Source organism: Ranitomeya imitator, chromosome 3 (assembly GCF_032444005.1).
Source record: "Ranitomeya imitator isolate aRanImi1 chromosome 3, aRanImi1.pri, whole genome shotgun sequence".
Lineage (NCBI taxonomy): Eukaryota > Metazoa > Chordata > Amphibia > Anura > Dendrobatidae > Ranitomeya > Ranitomeya imitator.
Window position 1 is genome coordinate 527,756,006 of NC_091284.1, and position 14,284 is coordinate 527,770,289.

The following is a 14,284-nucleotide window of genomic DNA, read 5'->3' on the forward strand; positions in this document are numbered from 1 at the left end:
CTATACTAGACCCCACAAAAGTAGATACGAAAAAGGTATACTTCCCTACGCGTTTCGTGTCCTTATACTCATCAATGCAAAAAGTGCCCATCAAGCCAAACCAATTTGTGGGAGGGGCTTCTGGAAAAATGGGGTGAAATTTCTCCAGATTACCTCAGCAAATTAACTGCTAGAATGCCAAAGGTCTGCGATGCTGTAATTGCTGCAAAGGGAGAATTCTTTGAAGAAAGCAAGGTTTGAAGGAGAAAATTTTTTTGGAACCTTGTCAATGTCTGGACTAGATTTTCAATTCATTTGGCAATTCATTTGGCAACTCATTTCATTAATAAAAGTATGAGTTTTCTTGAAAAACAAAATTGTCTGGGTGACCCTAAACTTTTGAACGGTAGTGTATATATTTTTATTATTCTGCACACAAGTTCACCACAGTGATAAATCACAGGAAAGTGAAAAATGTATCCAAGCGTTTTCTTAACGTTTCGACCCGAGCCTGGGTCTTTCTCAAATATAGCAGTGAACTTCAGATAAGGAGGTGAGTACGTAAGTTAATACATTGGTGGTAGTGGGTTGCCTGGCAGCATCAATGGGGCCTGTGTAATGATCTGGTGATTAGGGAGCGACATGCGTCTAGCTCTGAGCAGGTGGCAACTATACTGACCGCAGTCCCTAAGCTCAACACAACACTAGAAGCAGCCGTGGAATGCTCCTAACTCGGCCTAGGCATCTCGTCACAGCCTAAGAGCTAACTACCCCTAAAGATAGAAGCAGGAAAACTATCTTGCCTCAGAGAAAATCCCCAAAGGATAGATTAGCCCCCCACAAATAATGACTGTGAGAGGAGAAGGAAATGACATACGTAGTATGAAACAAGATTTAGCACAGGAGGCCACTTCTAGCTAAATAGAAACAGTACAGAAAAGAACGCTGTGCGGTCAGTAAAAAAAACTAGAAAAAGTCCACCGCAGGGAAATGCAAAAATCTCCACACCTGACTAAAGGTGTGGAGGGCAAACTCTGCTGCCCAGAGCTTCCAGCTTAACTGAATAGATCCATACTGAAAAGCTGTACAAATGAACAAAAACAAAGAAAGTGCTGAACAACAAGTCCACAACAAGAGAACCGCAAAAGGACAAGCAAGGACTTAGCTTTGATGAACTGGTCAGAGTGTCAGGAAAGTCCTAAGAGCAATGACTCCAGGCAGGAACAATTGACAACTGGCATTGAATGAGGGATAAGGCCAGACTAATATAGCCGAGCCAGAAAGAAGATCAGTGAAAACAGCTGCTGAAGCTAAATCCAAGAAGCAGCCATACCACTCAAAACCACAGGAGGGAGCCAAAGAGCAGAACTCACAAAAATGCTACTTACAACCACCGGAGGGAGCCCAAGAGCGGAATTCACAACAGGCCTGTGTCATCACTGTGAACGCAGGGTACACTGCGCAGGCATTATCCAATTGACCTGATGACACAGGCCCCATTGATGCTACTCAGGCAGCAGAAGTCTGGCGATGCCGAGGCCTGATGTTGGCGGTGAGCAGAGCGGATTGCATCATTTTTTTCACGGCAGCCATTTTCCTGTAACCGTGGGTCACCTCCGGTGGCGTGTGCTCAGATTGGGATAAATCTCAATCTGCGTGCGCCGCCAGAGGTGGCCATTTATCTGAAACCAACAACCTCAGGAAAATGGCCACTAGAGGCGACAGGGGTGCAGATTGTCATCTTGGCTGTGCTGAAATCCCAATCTGCGCATGCGCCGGTCAACGGCTTTAAGAAAATAGTCACGGGGATATCAATGTTGTACTCTGCTCTGCTCACTGACACCGGGCTGCAGCATTGCCACACTTCTGCCGCCGCTGGCTCCTTGAGGAACGGACCCTGCTCCACCACCGCCGCAACCCATGTTTGGCATTTCTGTAGTGATGACAGCCCACCTAAGTTACAGGTGTATGTCTACAGAAGCATGAGCTGGGCATTACAACATACTGGTGACTACAACTTAATATGCACTACAACGGCAGTTTACAATTTTCACTCAGCAACATCCACTACTGCTTGTTTCTGGAAAACACCCATGGAACCAAAATCGTCAATACACCTGTAGATAAATTCCCAAAGGGGTATTATTTTCAAAATGGAGTCACTTCAGAGGGATTCTGCTCTTCTAGCACTTAGATCAGCAAACTATTCTAGGAAAATTTGTGCTCCAGGTGGCAAATAGCACTCCATCCCTCCAGAGTCTTGACGTGTGGCTAAGCAGTACAGTACAGCCAAATATTGGGCATTAAACAGAAATTGTGGGACAAATTTTGGTGCATTTTTTACCCATTTCCCAGTGTGATAATGCAAAATCTGGTGCTACAACAAAATATTGGTGGTCATTTTTTTTTCTTCACTGTCCAATGGTATACAATTCTGTGATACACCGGTGGTGTCAATATCATCATTGCACCATTAGAAGATTTCATTAGAGGTGTAGTTTGTAAAATGAGGTCACTTATGGGGGGTTCTGCTGTTCTGGCACCTAAGGGGCTCTACCAATGTGACATGGTCTAGTTTTCAAAATGGGGCCACTTGTGGTGTGTTTCCACTGTTTAGGAACATCAGGGGCTCTCCAAATGCGACATGATACCCGGAGAACATTCCATCAAAATCTGAGTTCCAAAAGTCACTCCTTCCCTTCTGTGCGCCCAAACAGTAGTTTTCCACCACATAAAGGGTTATCTGCGTACACAGCAGAAATTGCGCAACAAATTTTGAGGTCCATTTTCACCTGCTACGCTTGTGAAATTAACAAATTTGGGGCTTAAAGAATATTTTTGTGGGAAAAATTAGAATTTTTATTTTCATGGCTTAACGTAATAAATTTCTGTGAAGCACATGGGGGTTCAAGGTGCTCCTCACACATCTAGATAAATTCCTTGAGGGTCTAGTTTCCAAAATGAGGTCACTTGTGGGGGTTTCCACTGATTAGGCACATATGGGACTCTAGTAGTTTTCCCCCACATATGGAGTATTGGCGTGCTCAGGAGAAATGGCACAACAATTTTTGGAGTCCATTTTCTCCTGTTACTCTTGTGAAAAAAAAAATAGGATCTAAAGTAAACTTTTTGTGAAAAAAAGATAAATGTTCATTTTTTCCTTCCAGATTGCTTCAGTTCCCGTGAAGCACCTAAAGGGTTAATAAAATGCTTAAATATGTTTTTCAGCACTTTGAGGGGTGTAGTTTTTAGCATGGTGTAATTTGGTGAACTTTCTGTCATATAAACTTCTCAAAGTCACTTCATAATGTGATGTGGTTCCTAAAAAAATGGTTTTGCAAATTTTGTTGGAAAAATGAGAAATCGCTGGTCAACAATGAACTCTAAGCATGTCGACCAAATTTTACAACTATCTTGAAGTATGATATGTCACAAAACTCTCTCGAAATCAGAGGGATCTATTGTAGCGTTCCACAGTTATTACCGCTAAGTGACACTAGCCAGAATTGAAAAAATTGGCTTGGTCAGGAAGGTGAAAAGAAGCTTAAAGGTTGAAGGGGTTAAGCAGCTGTGGCGTGGTGTCCTGTCAACAGCGCTTGTATGTGCTTTTATTACAGTACATAAACAGTAGCTACATATTGTGTAGTAGCTTATCTTAGACCATACTACATATCCATGGTTAAAGATTTCTTGGATTGCTCAACCTCATATCTTCAGATACAGAAGCTGGGCAAAGTGTTAGGGATAGCTTATCTGCCTTCTTGGCTTATAAATTACTGCAGTAAGTGAGCTAAGAGCATCCTTGAAAAGGTATTCCGCACTGGACATAAAAGGTCGACATTATGAGATAAACTCTTTCTTGATAAAATACAGCAAAGTTGCAACCATGAGTTATTACAGCATTTTACTGCTGTTTTCTATTAGGGCTCCTTTTATTTTATTTTTTATAATTGAGAACAACACTGTGTAATAGAACCAAGGGTGCAACAAGAAAACTAAGAATATGAAATCAATTAAAGAAAAACACAACAGAATCAAGAGGCTTAATTTTCGCGGCAATTCCGGACGTGTGAATATAGCCTAAAAGCTTGAGATTGGTGTTGGAGCCCAGTCCTCATGGACCCTTCTTCCACTGCCATTTGTAAAATGGCCCACAATATACAAATAAATATATATATATATATATATATATATATATATATATTTACATTGTATATGGTAATTCACATACAGTCCTTAGTATACATTACCTGCCAGCAGTTGCTATAGTTACAATTTTCAGGCATCAAAAAATTACAATATAATTGGAAATGGTCATGTATGATGATATCTGGCTTAGGCCGGATTCACACGTCAGTGGCTCCGGTACGTGAGGTGACAGTTTCCTCACGTACCGGAGACACTGACTCACGTAGACACATTGAAATCAATGTGTCTCTGCACATGTCAGCGTGTTTTCACGTACCGTGTGTCCGTTTGGAAAACACGGAGACATGTCAGTGTTCGTGGGAGCGCACGGATTACACGGACCCCTTAAAGTCAATGGGTCCGTGTAAAACACGTACCGCACACGGACGCTGTCCGTGTGCAGTCCCCGTGTGTCGTGCAGGAGACAGCGCCACAGTAAGCGCTGTCCCCCCACACATGGTGCTGAAGCTGCCATTCATATCTTCTCTGCAGCAGCGTTTGCTGTAGAGAAGATATGAATAATCCTTTTTTTTGTTTGCTTCTCGTGTTTAAAATAAAGATCATGAATATGCGGCTCCACCTCCCATAGGGGTGGAGCCGCATATTCATTTCTGCAATGGGCGGCCCCACGTGACCGCTCATACAGTAGAAGGTGCGGCCAGGACAGGAAGCAGAACCAGCGAAGGAGCCGGATGAGTATTTTAATAACAGCGGGCGGGCGCACAGGGGGTGGGAGGGGGGTGGGCACATGGATCTTTATTTTAAACATGAGAAACAAACAAAAAAAAGGATTATTCATATCTTCTCTACAGCAAACGCTGCTGCAGAGAAGATATGAATGGCAGCTTCAGCACCAGATGCAGGGGTGCGGCCAGGACAGGAAGCAGAACCAGCGAAGGAGCCGGATGAGTATTTTAATAACAGCGGGCGGGCGCACAGGGGGTGGGAGGGGGGTGGGCACATGGATCTTTATTTTAAACATGAGAAACAAACAAAAAAAAGGATTATTCATATCTTCTCTACAGCAAACGCTGCTGCAGAGAAGATATGAATGGCAGCTTCAGCACCAGATGCAGGGGACAGCGCTTATCTCCAGCGCTGTCTCCTGCACGGTGTGTGTGGTACCCAGTCGGCACACGTGTGCCACAGAAACGCACGGGCACACGGATAATTCCGGTACCGATTTTTCCGGTACCGGAATTATCTGGACGTGTGGGACTGCCCTTAGTGGAAGTACCGTATTTTTCGCTGTGTAAGACGCACTTTTTTCCCCCAAATTTGGGGAGAAATGGTGATGCGTCTTACAATGCGGATATACTGCTTACCAGTACAGGCTGGGATGAGGGGGTGTCTGCTCCGCTGCCCAGGGTGTCTGCCGCTACAGAGGGGGGCTTTGCCGACATTTTACGAAAAGGCCAGAGCACCCCGGCAGATTGTCCATGCTTTCATGTGTGGTGAACTTCGGGAAAATGGCCGCCGGGAAGCGGCGCATGCGCAGATAGAGATCTCGGCACCAAGATCTCCGGAGATGAGATTTCAGCAGTGAGATCTCCACCGCACAGGAAAGCATGGATGAACAGCCGGGGAGCTCTGGCCTTTCACAAAATGTCGGCAGAGCCCCCCTTCCTCAGCACCGGAGGCGCCAGCATCACCGGAGACACCCCCGCAGCACAGGACACCCCCTCATCCCAACCTGCGGCCTGCAGCAATACTCCACTTCTGCCTCCTCCAGCAGCAACCCTGGGACCCCGTTTCACCGCAGCCACCACCCCCGGTAAGCAATAACATGAATGGATTATAAGAAGCACCACCATATTATTAAAAAAAAACGTTCTCCTCAAAATTTGGGGTGCGTCTTATAATCTGGAGCATCTTACAAAGCGAAAAATACGGTAAGTCCTAAGGTAGGATAAAATATACCAACTTGCCAATAGATAATACCATAAGGGGTATTACATGAAAATGTTACCTACTATAAACAGTGGGGGAAATAAGTATTTGATCCCTTGCTGATTTTGTAAGTTTTCCCACTGACAAAGACATAAACAGTCTATAATTTTAAGGGTAGGGTAATTTTAACATTGAGAGATAGAATATCAAAAGTAAAATGCAGAAAATCACATTTCTTTCATTTTCTTACTATTGCACCAACAGTTGTCTTCTTCTCACCCAGCGTCTTACCTATGGTTTTGTAGCACATTCCAGCTTTGTGCATGTCTATGATCTTGTCTCTGACATCCTAAGAAAGCTCTTTAGTCTTGCCCATGTTGTAGAGGTTAGAGTCTCACAGATTAATTGAATCTGTGGACAGGAGGCTTTTATAAAGGTGACTATGTAAGACAGCTGTCTTTAATGTAGGTAACAAGTTTATTAGGAGCGTCTAACTGGTCTCTAGGAGCCAGAACTCTTAATGGTTGGTATCAAATACTTATTTCCAACTGCAAAATGCAAATACATTTATATAATTTATACACTGTGATTTTATGGATTTTGTTTTTGATATTCTATCTCTCAATGTTAAAATTAACCTACTCTTAAAATTATAGACTGTTCATGTCTTTGTCAGTGGGCAAAGTTACAAAATCAGCAAGGGATCGAATGCGTATTTCCCCCACTGCTTGTTTATTCATTTCAGCATTTGGGCCCTAAAAATGGAGTCCTGCAGTTTATACAAGTTAAATGAATGAACACACATGGCTTTAGATATAAAATGTGATGATCTTAAGTCAAATTGACAGTGATTTACCAATGCACATATACATGGAGATGGGCTATATTACTTATTCATGCACAATTCTCACAATGCACCACATGACAGCAAGGATTGCATCAAAATTACATTAAGAGCAACAGAAACTTGGCATGCAACAGATGACTATGTACAATGTATATCTCTGTCTCAATTCCCAGTCTGATTTCGTTTTACCCATCACCCAAAAATATAGAAAGGTTGTACAAACCTGGGTTTTTAAACTGATCCGGGCTGGGAAGGTGATGGAGAGGGGAGTTACTTGCTGAAGCAGCATGCTCACTGCGAAGCATCTGAGCCGCTCGAGGCCCCATGGAACCGTAATCCGCAAACGATAGTGTGGCCCGTTGGTCACCAGGTGAGGTATAGAAACCGTAATCAGGGATTCCTAAAGACATATTGACTTTGTCACTGTGAGATCTTGACTGTAACTCAATGAATAAATGCAAAACAAGTAAAAATGGTAAACTACCAAACAAATAGGTCATCCACCCTTGCTATTCATTTCATAAATTGTTATAATCAGACAAAAAAAAAACCAACACAAATATAGAAAACAGTCATCTTAAACACAGTATGTGGTTAGGGTTAAACAAGCAAATAATGCAAATCAAAATCAAGTTAACGGTGACATAGTGTGATATAGATTAGCCAAAGTACAAACAGATGAGCTTTATAGGAAACTTTCCGGTCACATCTGCAGCTTCTAACTTCAATATTACTGTACTGAAAACATAACATCATTTTATAATACCCCAAACGCAAAAAATGGAAGAGAGAGAATCAGGCCTAATCTTAATAAATTAGCTTGGCTAACAATTGAAGGCACAGTGTCCCAACATTATCATTTGTAATCATGGTCTGAACAATCTCAATATCTTTGCTCTGTTAGTGCAAAAAAGTAAAGGAACCCCTGGGAATCACCTGTATTTCTGCAGTGATTCCAAACAAAGCACAGTTTGATTTGAAGTTAGAATTATAGACTATCACAATTCACTAAATTAGTAACACACAAACAGATGTACCATTCATGCATTTTATTGACGAAACATCCACATTACGCAAGTTCTCGGTTCTCATACTTGGACCCAATGCAAAGATTGGCAGCGAGTCTCCTAACCCAAACTCAACACCCTTATATGTCTATGAGCCTGTTGATTTCAGGTATGTGAAACTGATCTTACACGGAGAGAAAGGTTGGTGAACACTGTAGAACCTCTGTGCTAAACCTCATTCACACATCAGTATTTTTGCTTCAGTGTTTGAATGCCAAAGCCAAGAGTGGAAAGAGGGGAGGACACAAAGCGAAATAGCGTCTTCTCCAGTGGAGGAATAGGTCTAGGTGAGAGGTGTAGAAATTGCTTATCTTTTGGGGTTCTTTAACCCACAACAGAGGAATCAAGTATGACAGGTGGTGCAATAACCTCAGGTCGGGAAATTCCGCCATATATAACTAGAAGTAGTAGGATAGGAGTGGTACTCTGCGCTGTTGTGCTAGATATAGGAAATCCAGAGGACGTACTAAGGTGATACTGTAGTTTCCTGATGAAGAAGTTGGTTCAATGTCGAAACACATTGAGAATAAATTGCATGTTCTAATCACCTTACGAAATCTTCCAGATTTCCTGTATCTAGGACAGCAGCGTAGATTACCACTCCTACTTCTAAAGTCAGGAGTGGAACTTACAGAGAAAAACTATAATTGAAAGATTGACTGTTCTCTGTTTTGGATACACTCCTGGTTTTGGCAAACAGATACTGATGAAATACTGATGTGTGAATGAGACCTTAACATTTATAAGAGATAATTGGCCAAACTGTTCCAATTAACAAGATGAGATTGAAATGGTGGGTTTCCCTAGATATCATTAAAAAAATGGCACAAGAAGCCAAGTCAAGAAATGATGCTTAGTGTGAATCATGCTCAGAGACAAACAATTTTCAGAAGAACTCAGAAAATGTGTTATAGAGACAAATGAAGCTGGAAAAGGCAAAAAACATTGCTAAGGACCTAGGTGAATGTAAGGCATCCTAGAAATACTGACTTTTTGAGGGTGAAATTTTCCAAAATTGTGACCCCTCATTGTGCAAATATCTGGTGGAGGTAACAAGATGTTAGTAAATTCCATTAAGGATTCACATACATTTAAGGTACCTTCACACTAAACGATATCGCTAGCGATCCGTGACGTTGCAGCGTCCTCGCTAGCGATATCGTTCAGTTTGACACGCAGCAGCGATCAGAATCCTGCTGTGATGTCGTTGGTTGGGGCTAGAAGGCCAGAACTTTATTTGGTCCTGTGTGACACCGATTCAGTGATTTCTTCGCTGGTAACCAGGGTAAACATCGGGTTACTAAGCGCAGTGCCGCACTTAGTAACCCGATGTTTACCCTGGTTACCATCCTAAAAGTAAAAAAAACCAAACGCTTCATACTTACCTTCAGCTGTCTGTCCTCCGGCGCTGTGCTTTCCTGCACTCACTGTGAGCACAGCGGCCGGAAAGCACAGCGGTGACGTCACCGCTCTGCTTTCCGGCCGCTGTGCTCACAGCCAGTACAGAGAAGCAGAGCGCCGGGGACAGACAGCGGAAGGTAAGTATAAAGCATTTGTTTTTTTTTACTTTTAGGATGGTAACCAGGGTAAACATCAGGTTACTAAGTGCGGCCCTGCGCTTAGTAACCCGATGTTTACCCTGGTTACCGGCATCGTTGGTCGCTGGAGAGCTGTCTGTGTGACAGCTCTCCAGCGACCAAACAGCGACGCTGCAGCGATCCGGATCGTTGTCTGGATCGCTGCAGCGTTGTTTAGTGTGAAGGTACCTTTACTCCCAACACAGTGGAGGTTTACTCACTGTTCAATAAAAGACATTAACAGTACAATTGCTTGTGTGTTACTACTTTAGTTAATTTGCATTTGTAAAGAATTGTGACTTGGATAAAAATCAGACCACCTTTATTAATAATCAATGCACAAATATACCGTAGGTACATTTTTCCAGCAATGATAAGAAATAAGATTCAACAAGCTTTCAGTTTGGAAAAAAAAAGTGTGGGCAAAAGGAATGACATAATATTTTGGTACTTGAAACTAATATTGACACATCTGTGTGATAAGGGGCATAGATGTGATTTTTAGATGTGTTTTGGATGAGAGTTAAGATTTGGATTAATTTTGGTTAGGTGGGGTTTACGTGGTAAGCATAAAAAAAACAAAAACAAAGTAGAATTATCAAAAAGGATAATATTCTTTGTAGACAAGATGACCACAACTCATTCTAATATTTTAAGCTCATCACTTGGCAAGGTTGGCAAAACGTGCTTTTCAGTTGGATAATGAAGGCATTTGTTTTCCGATCACGTATGTGCAAGCGAGTGGAAAGTAAGACATCATATTAGGGAATTATATTAAATTAGACAAATAAAATTATGGAAATTAAATGCCTGTTTGAAAAAAAAAAGGAATGCCTTATAACATTAGAAAATACGTTAAACCACATCTCGAGATTTAACATTAAGCTCAAGAAACAAGTTAGGCCGCTGCCTCATCTCAAGATGTAAGACTTCAAGTCTCTAGTGTGAATTTAGGAGGTGTTCATCACACTATCTTTATGAGCGGAAACCATATTACAGTGCCATATACAGCTCCTAAGAGACCCAACTGACTTCTAATGGTGTCTGGGTTCCATTGTAGTGTAAATTATTTTGGGGGTGAAGCAAAATAAATCTGACAGAAGTGCTCAAGGGGCAACAGATTTATCAACATAGCATTGATGTTTCTGCCCTAACTTTTAGAAAGGTTAAGAACCTTATGCCAGGAAACTGATCTACATTAGGAACAATTGTCTGATATAATTTCTGGATGGGTAAGTAGAATATGTGGACACAATATTGATTGATTTTCATTTTAGAAAACACCATAAACGTTTGCTTCAACAAATTAGTGGAAAGGTCTGGAATACTGAAAGTAGAGCAAAAGTCGAGAGCCTTACTCCAGTCTAAACACAAATACATATGTAGCAGAAGGTTAAGTATAGACGACAAATTTATTATCAACCTGGTATCTAAATAAACACATTGTCAGACTGGCCCAGTACAGTATCAGAGAGCCTAGGCTCACCCAAATGAGTCTAAAGGTCCATTTGTGTCTTCCTTTGGTTTTTGAATTTCCCTTTTGTCAACCCCTCATTATACCTTTAGAATAAAAACACATTATAAATATTGTATTTGTTTTTTTATGCCCGTTTGAATTATAGATAAAAAGCGTTGTCTAAAATGTATTGTACTTGTTATAGTAAAAAATAAATAAAAGTAAAATCCTTCTATATTATAACTATTACTGTAATTTTATATTCATGCACAAGCATTTTCTACTTAAGAAATTTCCAGAAATAAATTATTCTTGCAAAGACCTCTGCATACATTTTACAAATCAGGATATGAGTTTTATTCCTTCCAACAGTGCACATTCAAAACATTGTTTTCCTTTTCATTTAGCAAAGGGAAATTACTATTTACTGTGTGCATTGCCAGGCAAACTGAAGAGCTGCAAGGAAATTTGTCCCAACACCTGTGCTCCTGCCGCCTCCTCCCCCCACACAAGCATAATTGGCATATAACAAGCTCAGGCCAACAGATCTAAGGTTCATGGAGGAGAGAAGCAACTGCTCAACAGCCTCAAAAAAGTTCCATTTCCTTACATCAATACACATCAACCACTATAGTCACCGGCCAGTCACCAGTGCAGATATGTGATTCTATTTTATTCTGTGTCTGTACAGCATGTTTCGACTCTCTCTCTAGCTTCTAATTAAAGGTCGAGAGATGCCATCTCCGGTGGTAAGCCGAGTGAAATAACACCATCACATAGGAAGAATGCACATGCTGGGAATCAAAAGGTGTGGGCAGATGGGGAGAAATTAGGAACTTCCAGCGAATATAACTTACAGTCTCTATGTTCCTTTGATGACTTCAGCTTGAAATTGCCTCTAATTCAATTCAGGGCACACAGAAATCTATTAAAAGTACTGGAGCTTTCATTTTCACTGATTTGGCTCGGATTCTTCTCCATTGCCACAATATAGATACGGTATCTCAAAACAAAATCTAATTGAACAGTTTGCAACATCAGACTGAAGTATAAAATCTGGAAATGTGCATGAAAAGGTTCAGACAACTTTTGCATATGTCGAATTAGATGACATTATGCACATGGGTAGCTAAAGGAACCTCTCGTTGGGACCCAGTACAGATTGGAGAATCGATTCGCAAGACTTTGGTTTACCGGCCAGATCAGTAATCTGTGACCGCTGTTCAGAAGGCTTGCAAATATCTTAACTCCCAGTATTCTCAACCTTTCTTTTGATTAGCCAGGCTGGTGCAACGTCCGCATTGTGCTGTGACAAGCACACAATGTTGCGCCAGCCTGGCTAATCAAAAGAAGAGCCGGGAATGCCAGGAGATAAGGAGAATCGCACGCCTCCCATCAAGTGGTCACAGATTACTGACCTGGCCGATAAACCAGAGTCCTTCAAATCGATTCTACAATTTTTAGAACAAAGATCTATAAGTTTAATATGACAAGTATCCATACTGCTTCATCAAACAGCCACACAAATTACTAAAGGGATAACTGACAACGAATTGCACAAAAATACAAAAAAAAGGCTATATCAAGAGCTTGGGATTTTGAAAATGCTCACAAAAAAAAAAAAAACACAATATGAACATGTGAAGGTGCCCTGAGCTGACAATCGTGTCAAGTGTGGTTATTCTTAATTCTGAAGTCCTACCAGGGTTCAACTAAATTAATGGAAGAGATTTCTGAAAAACATTCGTCATTGGTTTGTTAGATGGATTTACTAGAAAGGAAAATTATTACAGGAGGACCATAACCAGTATGTAAAGACACAAGATTGTTTAAGTTAATTTTTACTTAAAAATAGTTTCTTATTATCGAACAGAAATGTTTCAGAGGCTCAGCGGTTAGCATTAGAGCCTTACAGCACTGAGGTCCTGGGTTCAAACCCCACAAAGGACAATATCTGCAAGGAGTTTGTATGTTCTCTCAGGGTACCCTGGTTTCCTCCCACACTCCAAAGACATACTGGTAGCATATTTAGATAGTGAGCCTCAATGTGAACAGTGATGATGATGTCTGTAAAGTGTTGTGGAAATTAATGGTGCTATATAAGTAAAAGGAATAAAAGTTAATAGTAATATTTGATTTTGTGAGCAAGCACCAGTGATCTCAGCTAACATTACACTGCCATTAGGAAAACATAATGTGGACTTCACAAAAACATGTTGAAAGAAATCTATAAAGAAAGGTAACTCGTATTTAACAAACAGCAAAAGGGGATGATTTTCTTGATACATTTACATCTAGGTTAATTTACCAAGTTTGATAAACTGTAGCAGTAAAAGGACAAGATCATTCCAGCTGCTGGAATAGCCAGTGTTTTATGGTATTTACGTTTCATTATTTGTTCTGGGTCAAGCTGCCTCCAGCGCCGTAAAGGCAGTAAAATCCACTGTAGCATACAATCATTTGATGCTATATGATGTATGTCCGAGGAAGGTGCCTTGTAGCAGTGAAATGTTGATAAAAGAGCATTGCTATTGCAAAGTGCACTCTTCTCTTGTAGGAAATTAGATATGACTAATACTGATCCACACTAAATATAATGTGTTATGTTGTCTAAAACCTAAAGGGTTTATGATGATTAGTGAACCAGAGTGACAAGCAATCTCTCCATGACTTATGAAATGTAATCATGTCTAGCAAGCTGGAGACGTTGGCGCTTGATCCTGGTCCTTATGGCAGGAATACAGGCAACAAGAGAGACATTAGAAAGATTACTGTGCTGATAGCTGAAACAAATCATGATTTAAAAGTATCTAAAGCCATTTAGTACATAAATAAATATTAAATATTGCATGTCTACAACATGGCAACTGAAAAATAAATAACATCCTAAATAGATAAGTCACTGTAGAGCAAAAGCCAAAATTCCAACCAATCATCCTTGTATTTAACCTGCCATCATTACAGAAAAGAGTACTTCTGGCAGGGTGAATGGACCATGGCAGCTGCCGTCTCCAATTACGTTACAAAGCGAATATAATAATTTATACTTTAAAAAGGTATTCTGGTCCCCCCCACCAAAACCCCACAAATCCATTGGATATGACATAAATGTCTATGATGTAATACTGTAAGTACTAGAGTAAGAAAAGATTTGCAGGACCCTAGTCCAGTGGCCATGTCAATAGTCTGCAGGGAGAGAGCCCTGGTGACCTCTTACATGCCGACATCCCTGATGCTTCTTTTGATTAGTAGGCCCTGTGTGACATTAAGCGCATCACAC

At 41.0% G+C, this 14,284-nt stretch overlaps 1 protein-coding gene across 7 annotated transcripts in view; it reads right to left on the minus strand.

Annotated features, from left to right (window-relative positions):
* The window catches only part of MSI2 (musashi RNA binding protein 2), a 973,036-nt gene that overhangs the window by 66,714 nt on the left and 892,038 nt on the right, over positions 1-14,284 (minus strand). For all 7 annotated transcript variants that reach the window (XM_069757787.1, XM_069757784.1, XM_069757786.1 and 4 more), the window contains one exon: positions 7,128-7,304. In XM_069757787.1, the coding sequence (XP_069613888.1) occupies positions 7,128-7,304 (177 nt within the window). The remainder of the gene's footprint in view (positions 1-7,127; positions 7,305-14,284) is intronic.